The sequence below is a fragment of the Abramis brama genome, assembly GCF_963993115.1.
Source record: "Abramis brama genome assembly, chromosome: 1".
Lineage (NCBI taxonomy): Eukaryota > Metazoa > Chordata > Actinopteri > Cypriniformes > Leuciscidae > Abramis > Abramis brama.
Window position 1 is genome coordinate 72,858,454 of NC_139963.1, and position 24,641 is coordinate 72,883,094.

Genomic DNA, 24,641 nt, shown 5'->3' on the forward strand with positions numbered 1-24,641 from the left:
ATAGAAGCTGGTTTCTCTTCCCCTTTAAGCACTCGCGCTTGTGAAAGCAAAGCAGAAGCATCTTTCACTCTCTCATGCATACGTCCTATTTACGGTCTCTTTATCACTGTGTATATCGTGTTAAAACGCTGTTGATAAATACTTAATGACGTGTATCCGTGTAATTAGCGATTTCTCTCGTTGAAACTGGCGCTTTTAATCGTGATACGTGATCTCTTCATTCGCGCGTGTGTTGGTCCATGCAGGAGTGAGAGAGCAGGACTTCCGGTGTGTTTTTGCTCATTTTGCCTCGTACTACTCTTCTTTAAAGGTATGTTTGCACACTTAATGGTTATATAAGTTGTTTTAAGTTTCAATGTGATTGAATAGCAGTCTAAGATATAATATTTGTTTGGCTAGCATCGTCAGTTAGGCTTAGGGTTGCCAACTTATGGAAAGAAAAATAATTGGGACAATCGTAGATCTTTATAGGAAAATAAGGGACACTCTAAATATCTGTACTTTACCTCACAGTGCATATCATTTTAGAATCTGCAGGTTAATATGTGTACAAAAGATGTATAAAAGGTTCTCAGACAAACACATAGTCATTTCATGGAAAAATCAACCAAATTTCAAAGAAACTTTCCCGGTGTTACGGATCAACTGGGGATCATGTTAACTGGGGACGCGCGCGTGCACGCAGATAGTTTTACCTGGATTTCCAGCAGATGTTGAACGGTGACAGATTCGTCACAGCGAATCTTTCACTGAGCAGATTTAAAAGCTTTCCACGTTATTGGTAAATGTTTGTATCATATTAGGACACTGTTGTTTACTCTGTCGCTGCTCTGCTGAATGTTTCAGACGCATTTAAGGGAAGTTTTAATGTGTATTAATTTCACGACACAGACCACGCCCACATTATTTTGTTACTCGTTTCAATGAAATTGAATATCTGATGACAACTGTTAGTACATTAAATAAATTATGCTATTGACATTGTGTCTTTGCAGTGCATATATATTCACAGATTATTGTTATGATGCCAATTTGTGGCTTAATTTAAATTGAGCAGCAATACTGCTGTGGTAAAAGGGATGTCAAGCATTTATTTATTATTTATTTTAATGTTACTGAGGAGGAATGAGTTAAAGCATAAAGCATAAAGCATACAGTAGGCTACACTCCATAAATGTTCCTAAAGAGTGTTGAAAATTGAGAAGCCATAGTTTATGGATCCAGTGAATTACCCACAGCATTTATTCAGGGGAATGTTCAACAAACATATTCATTAGCTAACAGGTATTAAAGGAAAAAAGGAAAAAAAAAAGGAAAAAAATAGGCAAATGTGCATGCATGCAGGACAGCTGTATTTGCCAACAATGGAAGATCTGACCACACAGTCCCACCTTCCACATTCTGAACATTCAATCTAAAGAAGGGAGAACAAACTATAGACTTAAGTTACATGTTAATGAAGAACAGTTACTTGTTTTGCAATGTATATGTATACATTTGTCTTACCCATTGGCCAGTTTGGCCTTCATACCTATTCTGCTCTCCATCTAATGTAATCATGTTATATTAGTAAATAAATGTCACAGTTGTATTATCTTTTTAAGAACAATTTAACACATCATCACCCTTCATTGTGAAATTTTCACATCTCCTCTTTATATAATCACGCTCCTTTCTTGAGCAGCGATCGGGATATTGGTTATCCTGCAAAGTTTTTGATTTGTCTAACTTTAATTGCATCCATTTGCTGTGGCAGTATATGGCCTAACAACGACACTTCATTTATAGACCTTTTAATCTGTTCCTAATGGTTAGCAGACAACAATAATGAAAGCACATGATGTGATGAATAACAAGTAAAGAGAATATGTTAATGAGATTCATGGTACCAGTCAAATGAAGAGAACTGGCATAATTTAAATTTATATTACATAAAAAGATTGTGTCATATTTCTTTTGTTAAGGAGGTCAGCAAAAAAGTAAACAATAAAGCATTTCCTCTTGTTTTAGAGAGGGTCAAGCTATTCGTGTGAGGTGACAAATGATTAAGAGGTTGGTGACAGTAGGCCTATAAGAATATTAGCCATAGAGAATATCAGTATATATTTGTAATAATTCATTATCACTATATCATATATTTTGCTTATTTCAGTAATACAATTTGTGGTTGCCTTTAAGGTGGACTTTAATCACTAAAGACAAAGTGTTTTCTACATGTCCAATACAAGACATATACACAGCATTCAAGTTCATGCTCCTGAGCATAATGTACATTTACACATTTGGCAGACACTTCTATCCAAAGTGACTTACATCACGTGTCAAAGTACACCTTCACATTTATCAGTTCTTGCTTTTCCTGGGAATCGAACCCATGACTTTGGCGTTGTAAGCACCAACGCTCTACTGTTTGAGCTACAGGAAAGCTCAACACAATGTGTAATTTAATATTACTATATATTTGCTATAAAGAATTGTTCTGAAAGAAGAGTCAAAATTCGTTTTTATTTTTTTATTTTATAAATCTGTTGAAAATGTTACAAGTTCATGAGATAATTAACTTCATGACCCTACGTGTATAAGCATAGCTGCTTTATGTCCAGGGAAAAGGATACAGAGGCATCAGAGCTGGTTGTACAGAAAAGAGATCTTAATATAATCAGCAGAGTAAAATAAGCTGATAAGTGTTTTTAAATAAAAAATAATAGATCCATTATAAAATTAGGCTATATGCAGATCAATAAATGCAACTTGAAAAAAATGTAAATGACTTTGAAATTTATGTTTCTTTTAGGTAGCCTAGCTACTTTAATTTATCTACTGTCTGTTGTTATTTGTGATTAGAACTCATGACAACACACTACAGAAAATATGATGCACTAATGTTAAGAAGATTCTTACACGTCTTCTGAAGTGCACTGACAAGTCTGTTCATCCAATGAAACCGAATGCCCCATGTTAACATAGGCGTGGTTTCTGAGCTTGACACTTAAGTATGTTAAACTTATTTGAAATTGCGTCAAATACGCAGGAATACACACTTCAAAAACAAATCGCTTTATTATGCATACCAGTGTGTATACAACTGGTGAAACATACGTTTTTAATCATGGATCCGTGAAAAATGGCTGCGACGAATCTGTAGCCGTCTAACATCTGCTGGAAATCCAGGTAAAACTATCTGCGTGCACGCGCGTTCCCCAGTTAACATGATCCCCAGTTGATCCGTAACACCGGCTCAAATTTTTGATTTTGTTAAAAAATATATTCTGATGAAAGACTAACGCAAATGAAGAAAGCCAAAATATTAAGCCATCTTTGTTTTATTATAGCTACTGTATGCCAAAGGTGACATTTTAAAAACGGGGAGAAGCACAACTTTTTTTTTTTTTGCCCAAAGTTTGCATGCCTGCAACTCATATTACAAATATTTTAATATCCTTTTAGATTTCAATTCTTAAAATTTTCTTTTGGTTTCTTTTGGCCGAATATGGTTAATTTTAAGTCCCAAAATATAGGGATGCTATTGTGGCTTCATGAGTAAATTAGTGTGACCGAGCGTTCAAACAGGGTTCGCCTAACACTTAGAAATAAGAAAACAATAAACGATAGAAGTTTGAACTCTTCACTCTTCTCCACTTTATTATCCAACACATCAGATCACCAACTCTAAAAACCCGCGACACTCCAGTACCCAGTGCGCATGACACATGCCTATCTACGGCAAGCCCCGAAGGGAAAAATACATTGCATACACGCATACAACGAGCGCCAGTACATCCAGAATTAGTGCATCATAACAGAATTCAACAAAGTCTGTTACATACGTCCCCCCCTCACAAAATAAACGTCCCCGTTTATGTTTCAGAATAATAACATCAACCGTCATAAACAACAAACAGCTGTGAACACAATGAAACACAAAACAGAGTACATAGCACATCACTGTTACTGCAACAAGCCTATTAAAGCAACAACATGGAACTTTTCCTCTGCGGTCGCCCTACAGGTTGGAAGCGGAATTGTCCATTACCGCTGTCGTAAAATGATTTACGGTTACTGTATATGAAGCATGCAGGTTTTTTTCATATGGGCAATGATAATATTATTAATCTTCCCCCTTTCATAATTTATACATGTTTAGTAGACTAAACATTTTAACTCAAACATTTGCGATTTGCATGTCGATTGCAATGCTCAAATCTGAACGAGAATGATAGCGATAGCATCCTAACCATCTAAAACTACCATGTTAGTGTTTACTAGCTACCAGATTGATAATTCGCTCCTCTACTAGCTCCTGACTCTATGGAAAGAGACTCAGGCTGTGAGTCCGAAACATTGGACAATGTCTGGTTCTGTGACACAAGAGAAAAAGGCAATGTGTAAGGCCGCACCCTATTGTAATGCACGACCTGCGACCTCTCACTAGAGTCAAAAGGATCTACAATCCGGTAAGTCAGTCCCTGTTCCCCACATGAATCCATGACTTGCACTACTCTATACGGCCCCTTCCAATGGGGTGCCAGTTTCATGCGGCTCTCCACCGGATTGTGGAGCCACACCATGGCACCTACATCATAGGGCTGGTGACGCAATCCAACATCATGGTACAGTTTTTGGCGGTCGTGAGCTGCCTCACTGTGCATCCGTGCACTGCTAAATGCAGAGTTCAGTTCTGTCAGCAATTTGGAAACAAACTCAGCATGTGATGCTGACATCTGAGGAACAAGAGCACGGGTGGGTAACAGTACATCAGCAGGGACCCGTGCTTCCCGACCATGGGCCAAGAATTAAGGTGTGAAACGAGTGCTGGAGTGAGTCGTTGTGTTGTAAGCAAAAGCCACATGTTTCACATAATTGTCCCATTCCCCACCATAGGTCAAAAGAGTCTTAGCCAGTTGATCAATCAGGGTCCGATTAAATCGTTCAACCATACCGTCCGACTGCGGACGGTAGGGAGTGGTGCGTGTCTTTTTAATGCTCAGCAGATGGCAGAGATTCTGAACCACCTCCGCCTCAAACTGACGACCCTGGTCCGAATGCAAAGTCTCTGGAACGCCATGAATCAGAACATAGTCCTCAAACAGACAACGTGCTACTGTCTGTGCTGACTGATTAAGCAAAGCATACAGGTTGACAAATTTGGTGAAATAGTCCTCAACAACCAGCACATACCGGTTTCCTTTTGAAGTTACAGGCAGCTCTAAGATGTCCATAGCCACTCTTTCAAATGGCCGTACAGACTGGGACCCCCCCATTGGTGCACAGAGGGCTGGAACCGGACCGCGCCGTGTCTGACATGCCTTGCACTGCTCACACCATGCTTTGATGTCCCTGTACATAGAAGGCCAGTAACAAAATTGTCTCGCCCGTTCCCACACACGCTCCGAAGAGAAATGGGCAGAAGCTGGGGCCCCATGCAGCTGCAAAAGAACATCCGATACTAGAGCAGAGGGTACAACCATTTGGACTACAGGGGCACTTGTGAGGGGACAGAAAACTGAGCGGCATAACAGTCCATCAATTATAGAAAGACGGTTGAATTCAGTCCAAAGCTTCCGTAAGCACTGAGAAGCTTCTTGAAGTTTTCTCCTGGATGGTCTTTGGGATTGCATCACCCAGCTCAACACAGTCTTAATATCAGGGTCAGCATGCTGCATTGCCCTAATGTCTGATAAGCTGTGTGACAAAACATTCATGGACGACATGCAGTCTGAATTGTCATGTGAGTTGACAGCAGTCGCATCTCCTGCCGAATCAGTGACTTCAGAGGAACATGGAATGTCATCTGTTTGATTAGAACTCACCACATTCACTTCCAGTACCTCTTTAACACTGGCCTCTGCCTCGTTAGGGCCAGGTGTCTCAGGGCGGCGAGAAAGCGCGTCCGCATTCTTATGGTTTTTCCCATCTTTGTGAACAATGACCCAATTCAATGGATCAAGCTCCAGAATCCACCTCCCTCTTCTTCCTGTTGGATCATCATCAATGGACATACGCCGAAGTGCCAAGAGTGGTCGATGGTCAGTGATAATGGTAAAGGAGGCAAGTCCAATGTAATGCTTGAATTCCCTTACTGCCCACACAATAGCCCACAGCTCACGATCAAAGGTGGACCAACACCTTTGTGTGGAATTCAATGCCCGGCTGGCGTATGCGACCACATGCTCAAGTCCATCTCTGTCCTGGGCAAGAACTGCCCCGACGGCCAGGTTGGATGCATCAGTGTACATTTTAAAAGGCACACTGAAGTCAGGCAATACCACTACAGGATCAGATGACAACACACTTTTCAAAAGGTTAAATGATTTGTCGCACACAGCGTTCCACACAAAGGGCACATTTTTCCCGACGAGATGGTTTAGTGGAGCAGCAAGTTTAGAAAAATCCTTGACAAATCGTCTGTAATAGGAACACAGGCCCACAAAGGCTCTCACCTCAGAAGGAGAACGGGGAATTGGCCAGTTCAAAACTTTCTCTGTGTTCTTTGGATCAGGTTGAAGACCGGTTCGAGAAACGACATGGCCAAGAAAGACCACGTGATCTCTGGCAAGGTGACATTTGCCTGGATTTAGTCTCAAACCAGCAGACTGGATTCTTGAAAACACCTCTCTCATGCTAGACAGGTGTTCTTCAAATGTTTTGTTATAAATCAAAATGTCATCGAGATATACCATGCAGATGTGCCACGGGAGCCCTCTGAGGACAAGCTCCATTAAGCGTTGAAATGTGGCGGGGGCGTTGGATAGGCCCATCGGCATGGACCGCCACTGATAGAGGCCCTGTCCCGTTGTAAAGGCCGTCTTTTCTCGGTCCTCCTCAGCAACTTCCACCTGCCAGTAACCGTTCGAAAAATCTAGCGTGCTGAACCACACTGCACCTGATAACGCATCCAATGTGTCATCAACACGGGGTAGAGGATGAGAGTCTTTAATAGTCACACTGTTTAATCGCCTGTAGTCTACACAAAAACGCCATGTGCCACACTTCTTTTTCACCAAAACGACTGGTGACGCCCAGGGACTACAGCTCTCCTCAATGACTCCATCCTCTAACAGGCCAGCCACTTGTTTCTCTATCTCAGCACGTTTTTCAGGGGAAGCACGATATGCACGCTGTTTGATAGGAGTCTGCACACCAGTTCTGATGTGATGTTTTACCAGTGTACATCTACTGGAATTCTGTTTGGAGGAGCTGAAGATGTCATTGTATTCCAACAGCAATGCTGAAAGCGCAGCTCGCTCAGATTCAGAAATAGGCGACTCATCCAACGACACAGGAGGCGTGACCCTGGAAAAGGTCGCTGCAGCTACGTCAACTGGAGCATGAAACAATTGAACATCTGAGTCATCAACTGTGTAAAACTCACCCAGGTGCATACCTTGTTTCAATGAAATGTCCTGTCCAGTAGGATTCAAAACCCGAGCTTTTGTCAGTCCGTTGTGAACCATGGCAACTGTGTGAGCAACCACGAGACCAGAAGACTCCGCCACATTGGGTTCCAGATAGCCAACAAAGTCACTCGCCAAATGGGCTGCGTTGGGTGTACACACTTTAACTGCCACCACTGACTCACTGAGGGGTGCCAAGTTCATAGCGGTGGCCAGTGACACGTTGCAGCACAGTGGAACAAAATCTTTGCTGGTAAGGAGAGGAACTGAGATGTCCCACAGTTGTAGCTTAGCACGGCTGAGGTCCAGTAAAGCATGGTTCTTCAACAAAAAGTCCCAGCCCAGCAACACAGTCTGTGTGGTTTCTCTTAGCACATGAAATACATGCTGCCACGACTCAGTTCCCAGCTGAAATGTTACTGTGATGGTGCCGAGTGTATCTAGCATTTGTCCATTCACAGCACGGGCTGACACATAGTCCTTTTTCAATGGCCGATTGCGAAGTGTTGGAATTGACATACGGAAATCGGCACTCATGAGAGATACACTGGAACCAGAGTCCACTAAGATCTGAACCTCCACACCTTCAATTATTCCTCTCACATACGACACCAGCTCCTGGCCAGCATCCACAATCACATTGATGTTTTCTGAAATTGAGTCACCATCATCAACATTGTCCATTACAGGGCCCACTGGCAGCATAGCTGGTGTTTGGGCCGCAACATCAGCTAAAGTCCGTTTCCCGGCCCATTGCGGCGCTCCACTCCGCCAGGAGACATGAAACGCACTCCCCGCTTTCTCGAGTCATCCTCAATGCTGTTCCATCTGCGAGGACCAGGGCTAGGGCTGCGTCTTGCAGGAGACTGAGCAGAGTATGAGTCTTTATAACCACGAACATCCATACCTGACGTACGCTCAAAGTGTTGGAATGATTTCCTCTCAGGTGAACGGCCCCTCTGCGCACTGTCAAAGACACGTGACTGGCATCCACGGCCCCCGCAGACACACTGGCACATTCCACTAGGCTGAGAGCGGCCTCCATTCCACTCATCCATTGCTCTAGGACTCACACTGGACTTCAGTCTTTGGTTTTCATCACCCAAGCGCCTCAGTTCCATTCTCATATCTCTCATTTCTTCTGTTAATCTATCCACTGCTCTATATAGTCCTCCATTATCAGTCACAGAGTGGACAGCAGCCACTGCACCACCATCATTATTACCATAGGCAGCATTAACAGGCATGTAATCAGTCTTTATTGAGTCTCTGGCATTTTCGCACCGACCTGCAATTATCACGGCCTCCTCCAAATCTGTTGCTCCCTGTTCATGGCATTTAGCTCTGAGCACAGGATCCAAACCAGCCAAGAAACGACGAAACTTTTCTTCTCTTTGGGCCTTGTCGCCATATTCAGGAAAAGCCTCGTCCACTAACCTGCTTATCTCCGCCGCATACACCTCCAAACTTTCCCGTGGAGCACGAGGGCGGGCTGATAAACTGGCTCTGAAGCGATCCATAAACTGCCTCTGCCCGAAAGCCTCCTTTAGTCTTTCCTTTACAGCTGTATAGTCAGCCTGAACAGTTTTAGGAAGGCTGTCCCACAGAAGAAATGCCGCGTTGCTTAAACGTGTCGGCAGAATCCTCACCAGCTCATAATTAACCGACGCAGGACCATCTCCCTCTGTGAGCGCCCTGACGGCGACCTCGAACTGCCGCGCCCAGCACAGAAAGCTCTGTTTCTCGTCACCAGAGAACGGCGGCGGTAGCTCGATTTTCACGTGCCTGTTGATCTTGTCGCGGTCCCGTCTCGAATAGAAATCCTCATCGTCTTTACACCACATGATGGCCGCGTCAACGTTGAACCCGCGCGCGCTAACTCTTTTCACTGTAAACTAACTAGTTAAACACCCGCCGTAACACTGGATCACATAAACGCAAATAAATCAAAACAACACCGCTGCCACCAATGTGACCGAGCGTTCAAACAGGGTTCGCCTAACACTTAGAAATAAGAAAACAATAAACGATAGAAGTTTGAACTCTTCACTCTTCTCCACTTTATTATCCAACACATCAGATCACCAACTCTAAAAACCCGCGACACTCCAGTACCCAGTGCGCATGACACATGCCTATCTACGGCAAGCCCCGAAGGGAAAAATACATTGCATACACGCATACAACGAGCGCCAGTACATCCAGAATTAGTGCATCATAACAGAATTCAACAAAGTCTGTTACATTAGTGTACGTTTTTAATGCTCGCACATTTTCTGAAGAACAAATAATGTTGAAACTAGAAATGTATCTTGGTGAATTTTACCCATTTTCAATATATAGCTAGCTACACCAATGGATATTACTGTATCATCAACCACAATATAAAACAATAAACAAAAGTTGTTGTTTTTTTGTCAGGAAGGCATAGATGGCATAAAATGTAAAAGCACAATAATTGAACGTCACTTACACTTAATTAAACAATGGCACTTACAATTTTGAACTAGGCATAAATGTTTTTGCAACCATGTTAATACATATAAATAAATAAATAAATAAATGAAAAGTGCTTACTCTCCAGATAAAGAGAACTTGGATGATTACATAGTTATATTTTGTGAAACACTGTTATGTGTTTTGTTGCCTACATATGTGCAATTATGTACGGTACACAGGGTTGCATTATTCATGCCTTTTAGCATTCACGCTATCTGTGTTTTTGCTAATTTTGCCTCATACTACTCCTCTTTAAAAGAGAATAAATTCCATCACTCATCCCATCCGTGTGTGATCATGCTTCTTTCCTGAGGATCTGCTTGATATCTGATACAGTAGCAGGGATGGAAATTAACTTTTTTGTTCACCGGCCACTGTGGCTGGTGGATTTCAAAATCTACCAGCCACTCAATGTTTTTACCAGCCACTTTCTTGTTTTTAACCTACAATGTGTAACTGCATGTGAAAATTAATACTACAAAATCTACAATACTTAAGCAGTTTATTTAATTTAATCATAAAAAAAGTTTTAATGAAATACTGAAATTTTCTCTTTCTTTTTTATACACACACCAGGCAAAGCATTATGGGTGCGTTAGTAGGCCCACCCACTTTTCAACAGGCCCACCCAAAACTTGTCTTAAAAAAAAAAAAAAAAAACAACGTTTAATATATAGGCTACTAATTTTGTCAAGAACTAAAAAAATCGTCAATAAGCTCATAATTTGTGCTCGCTCGCTCAACCCAGAATGGCCTGAGCCTGGCTCGAAAATATGTGGAGAAAAAAAAATCTAGTCGACTAGTAGTTGCTCATTTAAGCCATTCGTGGACAAAGATGAAGTTGACGATGCGGATTCTGAACGCCAGAGAGAAATGCACATTTCATATAGATTTCACAATCAGAGAGCCTATTTCTTTTGGTTTTGAATATTTTCGTTTAAAAGAAGACATTTAAAGCTTTCTATTATAGATAGCCTATATTTCTAAAATCTGCAAGGCACAAGCTGAGTTTCGGCGCCCCTTCAGTTCACGTGCAATGCAAGTGATCATGCCGGCGCCTTATTACATTGTCTGCTATATATTTTCTTCCTATTTTTATACAGTCAATTGGTTGATAAAACATTGATCAAAATTAAGATACAATTTATACAAAACGAAAATCTTTTAAAAAGAGTCTTTCTATAAAAAAAACTCAATGTAGTGATCAAAATCATGTCTTGCATGTCACGTCAGACCGCTCCAGACATATTTGCGTATCATATCTTTCTCGGCGACCAGCGCCGTTGAGGGCGCCAGCGCCTCTGCCTCGCGAGTGGATGATAGCCCTGAAGACGCCTAGCAATGGTACCTTTAGTGGTAGTATACCTTTAGTTAAGTTATACCTCAAGACTAGAGTCTTCGTAGCGCACTAAGAGACAACGCCAGACCGATGCGTAATGGAGATTACAAAGCGCTCTTCTTTGGTCAGAACCATGGAGAACGATCGCGGATCGGGCCGTCCTATGCACCGACAGATGTTTTCTCTGCAGACCTCTTAACGCCTGCGATGTAACGCCACATTTTTTTGAAGGTGTGGCTCCTCTAAAAGTGCCCGCCGTCCGTGTGAAACAGTATGCTCTTTTTATTTACCCGCCACGGTGGCCGGTAGGTCAAGCGAGTTTACCCGCCACAACACAAAATCACCCGCATTTGGCCGGTGGCGGGTGCTAATTTCCATCCCTGTACAGTAGCATGAACATGACGGCTTACAAAACTATCAGATTAAATATGAAATATGAAATTTATTCATTAAGTCAAATCCAGTCACCTTCATGTATAGCGCTTTTAAAAATATAGATTGTTTCAAAGCAGCTTTTCAGTGATAATAGGAGGCTAAGTTTTCTCCCTCACCGCTGGGTTTGGCATTGTTCATTCAATCTATCAGTAAATCTAACAGTAGCCTATGTTTATTTCGGTTTATGTTGTTTTTACCATTATGTATATTTGAAAGAATTTACATTATATTCTGATGTCCATGAGCATAAAAACAAACTCAGTAACTTGTATATTTTTGATTTTGGCAGATCAACTCCTACCACAACAATCACATCATCAGTGAAGCTACTCCCACTGCAATCACATCATCAGTGAAGCTCCTCCCACTCCAATTCATCATCAGTGAAGCTCCTCCCACTGCAATCACATCATCAGTGAAGCTCCTCCCACTGTAATCCATCATCAGTGAAGCTCCTCCCACTCCAATTCATCATCAGTGAAGCTCCTCCCACTGCAATCACATCATCAGTGAAGCTCCTCCCACTGTAATTCAGAATGAAACACACTGAAGATCCTGAAGAACAAAGAGGTTGGTGTTTATTCTTCATTCATTCATGAGGCTGAAGAACATTCATGTTAGAGACATTCAAGCACTTCATCACATTTAGATAAACAGTTCAACTATGAAATGGTACAGAATGTTCGTTTTTTTTTTTAAACAAATGGTCAGTAAAGGGAGGTTCTCTTTCATAGGTTCACTCAACGCTGCGTAGTTTAAGACACAGTGGGAACGCCCTCTGGGTGTGCCGATTGTCTGAAGCCCTTTAGCCGATTTCCAAGATGGCGGAATTACATTAGTGGATAGACTCAGATTAAAAATCGATGCAATAGGTTCGGCAATAATATCTGCAGACACTTTTAAAAAAATGGTTCAATTTTGTCAGACCCGCCTGATTTCTTACAGTCTAAATTTAAGAGTAGTTTATGAACGGCAATACAGGGGCCAAGGAAAATAAATCTGATTCACTATTAGTCAACTCATCAGTTCCCTGTTCATCAATGACCAATGAATTGTCTGTTATCGAACTAGCTGAAATAAAATGACTATTAAATGTATTAACAATATCAACCTTGTCTGTAATTAATCTTTGGTTCAGTTTTAAAGCTTTTGAAAAATTAGTAGATGTATTTAATATCCTATAAGAGATTTCGTTAATTTCCAAAATTTAGAAGGATCATTCATATTATCATTAATCAGATTTAAATAATACTGACTCTTCAAACTTTTTATCAATTTTGTACACTTATTTTGTAATGATCTATATTGAGACCGAATAGCGCAGACGCGTGGTTTCATTTACCTCACACACACAGATGCACGAGTGACGCTCGCGCTGTTTTCACTCTCTGCTGCCTCACGATATGATGACATGATAAAATCTCCAGAGCACTCTGAGAGTCAGAAATTTAATTTGAGAAAAACTATATCATATATCAAACGGCCCCCCTGATCTGAACCCGAGTGGTGTTCTGTTATTGGACTTCTGTGCTAGTTACAGCTTGTCCATAACGAACACCATGTTTGAACGTTTGGCAGAATCCCCTGTCAGAGAGATCTTCAACTCCCACCTCCGGCAGAGCTTCGACCAGATCCCGAGGGAGTCTGGAGATATTGAGTCCGAGTGTACCATGTTTGGCTCCATTGTTAACACGGCCACTCGGTGGACACCGGAAGTAAGGGATGCCGTCAAGCTGAAGAAGGAGCTTCAGCCCTATCGGGCCTGGCTGGCTTGTGGGACTACTGAGGCAGCTGACGGGTACCGGCAGGCCAAGCGGACTGCAGCCCGGGTGGTTGTGGAGGCAAAAACTCGGGCCTGGGAGGAGTTCTGTGAGGCCATGGAGAAGGACTATCGGTCGGCCTCGAAGAGATTCTGGCAAACCGTCCGGCGCCTCAGGAGGGGGAAGCAGTGCCCTACTAATGCTGTTTACAGTGAAGGTGGGCAGCTGTTGACCTCGACTGGGGATATCACCGGACAGTGGAAGGAATACTTCGAGGATCTCCTCAATTCCACCGTCACGTCTTCCATTGAGGTAGCAGAGGCTGAGGGCTCGGAGGCGGACTCGTCCATCACCCAAGCTGAAGTCACCAAGGTAGTCAAGAAACTCCTCGGTGGCAAGGCACCGGGGGTGGAGAAGATCCGCCCTGAGTACCTCAAGTCTCTGGATGTTGTGGGGCTGTCTTGGCTAACACGCCACTGCAGCATCGCGTGGCGGTCGGGGACAGTGCCTTTGGACTGGCAGACCGGGGTGGTGGTCCCTCTTTTTAAGAAGGGGGACCGGAGGGTGTGTTCCAACTATAGGGGGATCACACTTCACAGCCTCCTTAGGGAAAGTCTTTGCCAGGGTACTGGAGAGGAGAATCCGGCCGATAGTAGAACCTCGGATTCAGGAGGAACAGTGTGGTTTTCGTCCCGGTCGTGGAACACTGGACCAGCTCTATACCCTCTCCAGGGTGCTGGAGGGTTCATGGGAGTTTGCCCAACCAATCCACATGTGCTTTGTGGATTTGGAGAAGGCATTCGACTGTGTCCCTCGCGGCATCTTGTGGAGGGTGCTCTGGGACTATGGGCTTCAGGGCCCTTTGCTAAGGGCTATCCGGTCCCTGTACGACCGGAGCAGGAGCTTGGTTCGCATCGCCGGCAGTAAGTCAGACTTGTTCCCGGTGCTGTTGGACTCCGGCAGGGCTGCCCTTTGTCGCCGGTTCTGTTCATAATTTTTATGGACAGAATTTCTAGGCGCAGCCAGGGGCCGGAGGGGGTCGGGTTTGGGGACCACGCGATTTCGTCTCTGCTCTTTGCAGATCATGTTGTCGTGCTGGCCTCATCAGATCAGGACCTTCAGCATGCACTGGGACGGTTTGCAGCCGAGTGTGAAGCGGCTGGGATGAGAATCAGCACCTCCAAATCCGAGGCCATGGTTCTCAGTTGGAAAAGCTTTCAGTTCTTCAGGTTGGTGGAGAGCTCCTGCCTCAAGTGGAGGAGTTCAAGTATCTTGGGGTCTTGTTCACGAGTGAGGGAAGGATGGAACGGGAGATTGACAAACGGATTGGTGCAGCTTCTGCAGTAATGCGGTCGCTGTACCGGTCTGTCGTGGTGAAGAAGGAGCTGAGCCGCAAGGCGAAGCTCTCGATTTACTGGTCAATCTACGTTCCTACCCTCACCTATGGTCATGAGCTGTGGGTCATGACCGAAAGGACAAAATCCTGGATACAGGCACCTGAAATGAGCTTTCTCCGCAGGGTGGCTGGGCGATCCCTTAGAGATAGGGTGAGAAGCTCTGTTACTCGGGAGGAGCTCAGAGTAGAGCCGCTGCTCCTCCACATTGAGAGGGGTCAGCTGAGGTGGCTCGGGCATCTTTTCCCGATGCCACCTGGACGCCTTCCCGGGAAGGTGTTCTGGGCATGTCCCACTGGGAGGAGACCCCGGGGAAGACCTAGGACACGCTGGAGGGACTATGTCTCCCGGGTGGCCTGGGAACGCCTCGGTGTCCCCCTGGAAGAGCTGGAGGAAGTGTCTAGGGAAAGGGAAGTCTGGGCATCCCTGCTTAGACTGCTGCCCCCCGCGACCCGGCCCCGGATAAGCGGAAGAAGATGGATGGATGGATGGATGGATGGATGGATATATCATATCATACTCACATAGAAACTAAAAGGTCTTCGCAGCAACCTGTCAAAATAAAAGTTCGGTTTAACAAAGAAATTGACAGAAATAATTATATTAGGCTATTGTACAGTATATATAGCTATGTCTCCATGTATTAAAAATACTACTACTACTAATAATAATAATGATAATAATGTGTGCATTTGAAGGTTGCTTATGTTTCACTTGATTTTTTTATAAGTAATATTTACGTTTAAACAGCATGTAGACTTCAGTGTAAATGTATTATTTACTTATGATTATTGTCATAAATATATAAAAATATAAGTCATTGAATTGAATTTAATATTATACTATAGATCGGTCTATGGCGGGTGCGGCTGCTGCTGCCTATGGCTCAATCTCACAAAGATCCGCGACAAAGAGAAGGTTTTCCTCATGGATGCCCCAGTTTCTCAGTCTGGACTGTTTGGGGAGGCGGTCAACGCTGTGGTTGACAAGTTTCGGGCCGCAAAATCCCAGTCGGCTGCCTTCAGGCAGTTTATGCCCAGGAGGGTTAGGCAATCATCGAACCCCTCCCCGTCTCATACCCAGAAAACGTCCTTCTCATAGGACGGAGTTCACGGCTAGGAGGAGTGACTCGGCTCATCCCCCACCAGCTACGGTTTGAGGAGCCCGTGGTCGCCCTTTTCCTAGCCAGCAACCTCATAGGCGTTTTGAGCTGAATCGGTCTAACAAACCTTCCGCTCCAGTTTCCTCAAATAGTTCCTGACCCTTAGGTCAGAAAAAGGAGAGCTTCCCCCGATTAACGAGGTTGGGACAGACCGCGCAAGTTCACAAGTTGTATGGATGCTGCTCTGGCCCCGTTGCGGCTCCAGGGCATCCGTATATACTCAACATCCTGGACGATTAGCTCCTTTTAGCCCACTCCAGGGAATTAGTGACTCACCACAGGGATATTGTCCTTTGTCACATTCAGTCTCTCGGCTTGAGGTTAAACACAGAGAAGAGTGTTCATGCAGTTGCTTTCACGCCCTTTCAATCTGGCAGGACCCCCTCTTCCTTTGGAAAGGGGTCCGCATGGGCGCAGTTTTCCGTCACCAAATGATTACGATGGATGCCTCTCTGACCGGCTGGAGCACAGTTTTCGAGGGCAGGCCAGCATGTGGGGTCTGGACTGGGTAGACTCTCTTGGCACAGAAACAGCTTGGACAGCTTCACTTTCTCCCTTTTCTCGAAGGGCACCATGTCATTGTCAGAACAGACAATATGGCGGTAGTGTCCCATGTTAACCGGCAGGGGGTTCACGGTCACGCACACTGGAGAGGATCTACTATCCCAGCTTCAGGGCAGGATATGGCATCCTTGCCCCGACATTTGGAAGCTATGCGTATGGCCCATTGGAGGCCACTAGCTTTGAGCTTTGGTCTTTCCGCTGACGTCTAGGAGACCATTGTAAGTGGGAGAGCCCTTTCCACGAGAAGGTTGTATTCCTCCAAGTTGAGGGTTTTTGAGTCATGGTGTTTAGCACACGCTAGGGGACTGGGTCTGTGCCCAGTGGGTTCAGTGCTGGAATTCCTACAGGAGAAGTTTGCTTCTGGAGCGGCCGCTACCACTCTGAGAGTATACGTTGCTGCTATTGCAGATCATAGAGAGTCGGATGAGATCCCCCTGGGTAAACTGAGGTTAGTCTTGGCATTTAAGCGTGGGGTTAGGTGCCTGAAACCAGCATGCTCCCATGGAACACCCTCATAGGACCTGTCAGTCGTCCTGGAGGGCTTAACTGAGGCTCCCTTTGAGCCCTTGGAGTCACCTACAGAGCGGATTCTGACTATCAAGGTTACTCTTTTGTTAGCTTTGACTTCGTTGAAGCGGGTGGGGTATTTGCAAGCTCTTTCTGTTAGCGAGACATGTATAGACTTCGCCCATGATCTGGTCAGGGTGACTTTAAGACCAAGACCAGGATATGTGCCCAAAGTATTGTCCACAGCATTTCGCTCTCAGGTTATTAACCTTCACTCTTTCCATCCTCCCCCTCTTGTTTCTGAGGAAGACAGGAAACTTAATTGCATCTTAAGCGAACCTATGAAAGAAAACGTCTCTGGTTACTGATATAACCTATGTTCTCTGAATAGGGAACTAGGCACTGTGTTCGCTGCCAATTCTATAAAGGCTTCAGACAATCGGCAGACCCAGAGGGCGTTCCCACTACGTTTTAAGCAATTTGTAAAAATGTTACCAGAATTTGTGCGTATTTTTACAAACATGTATAACAAATACAGGGACTCCAGATGAAAATTAGCCTGTACGGCTAAATTTGGCTCATTTACCTTTGGACATTGTCCTTATGTTCATTAATGTGCATTATCCCTTTTAAATAAACAAACAAACAAACAAACAAATAATAATCATTCCAAAATGTAAAATTTTACAATCTACTCTGCTTTACTGTAAACATTTGTGTTCTTTCTCGCAGTGAAATTCACGTGATCTTATGTTTCTTGTGTCCCACTTTCACATGCATGTAAAGTAAACGGAAGGAGAAGTTCAGTGTGAATGGCCCTTAATTAAAACGTTTTAGTAGTTTTTAACATAATTAAAGAAACATAGGATTTTACTTAATAAAATTAGATAATGTATGTTATCAGCTATTGCGGACATTGACCGTGAGTTGGCTGGGACGGACGCGCAGAAAAATTTCCTCTTCCACAAATATGCTTAATAAAGCCTGAACCTCGTCATCGGTCCAGCGGACGTTTTTTTAATTAAACTCCATATTTGCAGACAGATAAGTCTTATTGCATGAAGCCACAAACCGCAATATATCTTTTAAAATGGCGGTTAAAACAGAATGCTGTGTGGAGTCATTCAATCAAAATGCAGTGTTAACACAACCAATCAGCATGTTCAGTACACAAGTCCCACCCCGAAAGTTTCTGAACTTTGAAAAAGTACTACCTCGCCAGCAGGGACTTTCTGAGGGAGAAATATTTACCCAGAACTTCATTTAGACCCTGGTTCCTGCGGTGTAAACACACCGAGTACCACCACAAAGTGCCTAGTTCCTGGGGAATGTTCCTGCGGTGGAAACGCGGCTTAACCCTCTGGGGTCTGGGGTGTTTTTGGGGTCCTTGAGATGTTCTGACATGCCCTGACATTTGTGCTTTTTTCAGTTTGCTTATAAACATATTAATGGCAAAGGTGTAAATTCACTCTATAAAGCACAAACAGGGCTACCATAATATGTGAGCCACATTTATGTACATGTTTTCATTTTTGAGAGAATAATGTTTATGCATGGTTATTGAAAAAACTAAAAATGAAAGTTTCTGAAATAAGGCCACAAAACACATACTAAATATGTGTAAATAAGACTTTTGACTAATGGATGTCGTCGCCTAGAGACTTTTTTCTTCAAAATGATGTGAAAATCATCCTGCCTAATCATTCACATAAAACGATACATTGATTTAAGTTTTGTGAAACACTTTTAGTTTGGAAAGCCAATATGCAGATGGGGCGTAAACGATCCAACAGCATCATGCATATTTAGTATTTCACACCTGATGAGACAATGTCCCTGCATACTTAATGAGCCATTCATTCAGGTGTGTCACCTATAGCTAACTTAAATATACAAGCTTCATAAAAATTATCATTCTAGAAGAAGATTTCAGATGGCATTTTCAGATGGCATATATATATATATATATATATATATATATTTATATACACACACTACCAAATTGGTTCAAAGTTGGAAGCATCACAATTTTTTTTATTTTTCCACAAATTGTGCTTGCAAATTGTATAATATCCAAGGTAAACCTGTCTAGTAATTGTGCAGTTAATTCTCATACTGTATTTTCAGTTTTGGAATATTTATCCTCTCCCCAAATTTGTCACCAATAAAACACAATACAAATTATTTAAAGAAAAAAAATATATTTACCTTTTAATAGTTTGTTTACATCTACCTTGTAAATATATATTTTTTATTAAAGGTTACAATTACAACAACAATTCAAGTGTAATCTTTCTTTGTAAAAAACTAAAGTATACAAAACGTATTATTTGATGACTTTATTTTTGACAAAACATACTATATTTAACATATGAGCAAAATTGGCAAACAAAAGTTTATTTGATGTGGCAGTCTATTGTGCAGTAAAAACTTTATAATCTATTCAAAACTAGTCAACGTCTTTCAAAGCTAAAGTAAACATTTTATCATACGTATTTCAAAGTAAAGGATTTATTAGTTAGTTGATGACTTTATTTTTGACAACACATACAGTATATATTCCTCATCTCAGTATAGCAATAGAGTTTGCTAAAAGCTGTTCATTCAATACAGCAGTATTTGAAAATCGATAATATTTTGTAAAATTACATTTATATTTGCATTTATGTCAAAACCTAGACACTTTTAAACATCAAAATGACATTTATTAATATGTATTCGTGTCAAAATGACATATAAACAGATTTTCCTATTCAATTTTGCATGGAAACGCTTCCAAGACGCTTGCGTGTCGAGTGAAATATATATATATATATATATATATATATATATATATATATATATATATATATATATATATATTTATATATATATATATATATATATATATATATAACATATGAGCAGAAATTGCTAAACAAAAGCTTATTTGATGTGGCAGTATATTCTACAGTAAAAACTGTACCCAAATCTAGTCAACAAAATGTTGTCTTTCATATTTCGCCTGACTGTAACGTTGTTTTTATGAAATATTAGGGCATATAAATGTTAATTTGCAGTTTAATACGTTGCTTATACAAATAGCCTACATTTTATTTCAACATATTTAAGTCGATTTTTACTCATCTCAGTATAGCAATACAGTTTGCTAAAATATCGTCATTCATTCACACACGTGATTTAAATTTAAACTGTCTTTTTGCAAGCTGTGGTAAACAGTGTGCATCTCTGTGGCTGCCGTTCATTCACAGAAACGCGATTCACTTGAGAAGGAAAAAAAAACTTACTAGGCTACAGTATTCCTTAGCTCAGTCGGATCCTTGCTCCTCAAAATACCCGCACTTCTGAGGGACATTTTCCATTATTATTATTCCTCACAGCGCTGCGAGACAGTGTAAACAAGTAATGATCTGAATAAACTTGTGTTTTCTCGAGCTGATATGGGGGCGTTCACAGGTTTGCGTGGATTGTCTCAGACATTTGCGTTTGAATAGTGCGCGCTCTCCGTGGGCGGAGTCACATTACATTTGAATGAGCTGTAATGAGCTCGACTGGAATCGCTCTCTTTTAATACAGATTTCACAAGATGAGAATATTTGTTTTTTATATAAATTACTTCATTTAAAAGAAGAGAATTCAAGCTTCATGCCTGTGTGTCTGTATGCCTGTTTGACTGAGTATTCGCTGAGTTACAGTTCATTTTCGGACGCGTTTCAGAATGGACTACACTGACAGAGAGAAGGCAGAACTCGCATCACGTTTATTTTTCTTTATTTGGCAAAAAGCACAACACTTTGTTTTTATTGTGAGTATACACAAAAATAATACACATTTAACAGAATCGATTGATGTATGAAACTTGTTTGTAATATCAAAGTCAACAGAGCAAAATTAATTTATTTTTAACTGATAAGAAAAAAAGCGAGCTGGTATCGCTGGCGATACCGCCGACCCCAGTGGCATAAGCAATTTGAGCGATCTAAACCCAAATTTATTTAAAAAAATCAAAAGAAATAACATGGTATTCAAATAATATAAATATTTAAACAATTACTTTTCAATTACAGTATGCCAAATATTGTGCATTTTAATGTTCATATGTTATATAAGTGTGTCATTGATCAAACATAATAGTTCTCAGTACAGAAACATGAGATTTGTGCCTATGTTTTTTTTAAATAACTGAAAGATCAGTGTACCTCATTCATGGAAAGTTTCAGGAACGTATAATTAATTTGTTGTCTGTTACATCTGTTACATCTGGGGTAATCAATTGGGATAATATCTATTCATTCCATATTTCTCTCTTTGAAATATTTTGATTATTTAGAGTTATTTATTAATTTGAAAATATTTTTTTTCTGTCATGTCAGACCTGATGGAAGAGAGCAAGGAGAGTGAAGAACTGAGTGAAGTGGAGGAGGAACATCATGTCAAACCTGGAGGAAAACCTTTGAGTCGCTCAAAGAATAAAAATACATTTTTAAAGAAAAGAAAAGCCAAGAAATCTTTCACCTGCACTCAGTGTGGAAACAGTTTCAAAACCAAACGAAGTCTTGAGATTCACATGAGGATCCACACTGGAGAGAAGCCGTTCTCATGTGATCAGTGTGGAAAGAGTTTCAGTCAATCATCATCCCTTAATGTTCACATGAGGATCCACACCGGAGAGAAGCCGTTCTCATGTGATCAGTGTGGAAAGAGTTTCAGTCAATCATCACACCTTAATGTTCACATGAGGATCCACACCGGAGAGAAGCCGTTCTCATGTGATCAGTGTGGAAAGAGATTCACACACAAAGGTTATCTTAATCTTCACAAGAAAATCCACACCGGAGAGAAGCCGTTCTCATGTGATCAGTGTGGAAACAGCTTCACAGCCAAACGAAGTCTTGAGATTCACATGAGGATCCATACCGGTGAGAAGCCGTTCTCATGTGATCAGTGTGGGAAGAGTTTCAGGGAATCAGCAGGCCTTAATGTTCACATGAGGGTCCACACCGGAGAGAAGCCGTTCTCCTGTGATCAGTGCGGCAAAAGATTTACCTGTGTATCACACCAGAAGGCACACCTGGCAGTTCATATGAAGGAAAAGCCGCATTCATGTTCTGTGTGTGGAAAGAGTTTTTCAGTGCTGCAATATTTACATAAACATGAGAAAATACACACTGGTGTAAAAGAGTACATGTGCTTTGAGTGTGAGAAGACTTTCACTAAACCAAGCAAGTTAAAAGAGCACCAGAGAATTCACACTGGAGAAAAACCTTACATGTGTTTACACTGTGACAAGAGATTCAGTCTCTCATCAAATCTGAAAACACATGAGAGGATCCACACTGGAGAAAAACCTCACAAGTGTTCACAGTGTGACAAGAGATTCAGTGTGCCATCACATCTGAAAAAACATGAGATGATCCACACTGGAGAGAAGCTTTACAAGTGTTCACACTGTGACAAGAGATTCAGTCACTCATCACATCTGAAAAGACATGAGAGGATCCACACTGGAGAAAAACCTCACAAGTGTTCACACTGTGACAAGAGATTCGGTGAGTCAGAACAACTGAGATCACATGAGAGGATCCACACTGGAGAAACACCTTACAAGTGTTCACACTGTGACAAGAGATTCAGTTACTCATCAGCTCGGAAAACACATGAGAGGATCCACAGCAGAGAGAAGCCGCACACGTGTGATCAGTGCGGAAACAGTTTCTCTTTTAAAAGTCACCTGAAGCTACACCTGAAGATCCATGCAGTGGAGAAACCACATCACCTCAGTCTGAGATCACGGTAAGTAGTTCATCTTTATGTGCTGAGAAACAAAAGCTGCTTTTCCACCTTCAGAAAAGGTTCCAGTTGTGTTTCCACTTGAGCCTGGTACGGCACGGCACAATTACAAACCGTTCTCGGACATATAAAGTTGCGTTTTGTTTGTTTTTCAGTGCTGTAAATTGACATGATTGAGCACACAATTAAAGGGAGGGTGAAAAGCCCATTTTCACTCAATCTCCTGTTAATCTTGAGTACCTTTAGAGTAGTATTGCATCCTTAATATCTCCAAAAAGTATTTAGTTTGATTATATTTATAAAAGACAGATAGGCAGTACCGAATATTTCCGGAAAAAATCGATCGGCTGGAGGCGGGCCGTGTGCTAGCTGCTATACTGTCTAATGGCCGTGTGGGCGAAGCTAACGCTGTGAGCTAACGCGCCACACTAACAACACAGAGACATCTGAAGCAGATACCAGTTTTACTCACCGGTTCCTTCCAATCACGAACGCAAACCTTTATCATTGCGACTGCTCGATCCATTAGATGCATTAGACGATCTGGGCTTTGTTTGTAAAACAATCATCTCGACTCGACATGCAGGGAAAGTCTTACACAGCTCCGTTGATGCTCTAAAAAAACAAACTCCATCCACTGGTCCGTTAACGCTGGGTTCTTTGGGAATATGTGCATGGTTCTCTTGCCCTGGCATCCAAAAACACACTTATTGGGTGACATTTACTTCCAAAAGCCGACCTCAGCAGAGCAGAGCGCTCTGATGGCAAACTGCTTTCTCTGTCTGTCTGGTGTATGAGTGCGTGCGCGCCTGCGGGAAGTGCCCTTTGGACCCATATAAGGAAATTCCGCCCTCTCTTACGTGAGACAGAGCCATACTCGAAAAAAACTTTCCGAAACTTGTGACAAACCGGAAGGACAATTTTTGGCACAGAAATACTCCTTCAAACGTACAATTTAATTTTTGAAACTTTGTCCATGTTTGGCATGGGAATCCAACTCTTTAACAGTGTAAAAAACTCAGTATTCATGAGACAGTAATTCACCCCCCCTTTAATCTATAATTATCTTGGTTGTTGATTATTTTCATGACCGATTTCATCAATTCCTTCTTGCAGCCCTAGTTAATTAAAGGTTGTATTGATCATCAAAAACAATTTAAAGGAGTCATTACCTGCAAATTTCACTTTTCCACAAGAATCAATGTATGTTATGATTGCATAATGATTATACTCTGGCCGGGAAGCCGATATTTAAAAGTGAAGAGTTTGTTTGGTTTGTAAAATAGCCCACGCGCACTAAAAAACAAGATTTTGATTTCTTCTCCGTCTTGACGTCAAGACGGGGCAGGATATACCATATATGGACACCGCTGCAGGAAGCTCACCCCTCTCCCCCTCATATTCAGTTCAGTCTGGTTCAGTCGAGAAAGATGCTGGAACGTAGTGCACACGTGAATTGCTCTGTTGTTGACTGCCAGAATCAACATGTAAATGTGTTTTCTCTACCAAAAACAGACCTAGCTGTTGTTAAGTAAACATGCAATTTATTCTTTTAGAACGCCTAATATACATGGGCTGATATATTAATCACCATTGTAGTTTTAGAAATGAAATATATGTATGCAATTTATTCTGTATTAATCTGTGATTCTCATATATAAAGTATGTATGTTACTAACTAACTATATAACCTATTAGAATAGAGTGTGGTATAAGAAAAGACACTGTAACTTGTTTTTGTAAAAGACTTTATTGGAATCTGTTTTATTAAGAACAAGACAATACAACTGTTTTTGT

General features: G+C 41.9%; 1 protein-coding gene across 1 annotated transcript; it reads left to right on the forward strand.

The window, feature by feature from the left end:
* LOC311084976 (uncharacterized protein) lies at positions 1-24,641 on the forward strand. The gene is made up of 3 exons (XM_084117343.1): positions 1-310; positions 11,957-12,237; positions 21,428-24,641. Exons 2-3 carry the CDS (start codon positions 12,204-12,206, stop codon positions 22,849-22,851), a joined length of 1,458 nt encoding a protein of 485 aa, XP_083973469.1. The 5' UTR covers positions 1-310; positions 11,957-12,203; the 3' UTR covers positions 22,852-24,641.

What these genes read in the sequence shown, in the direction of transcription:
- LOC311084976 (XM_084117343.1), top strand. Translation starts at nt 12,204, where the DNA reads ATGAAACACACTGAAGATCCTGAAGAACAAAGAG. An exon ending in AGATCCTGAAGAACAAAGAG is followed by an intron (nt 12,238 to 21,427) that starts GTTGGTGTTTAT and finishes CTGTCATGTCAG; the next exon opens with ACCTGATGGAAGAGAGCAAG.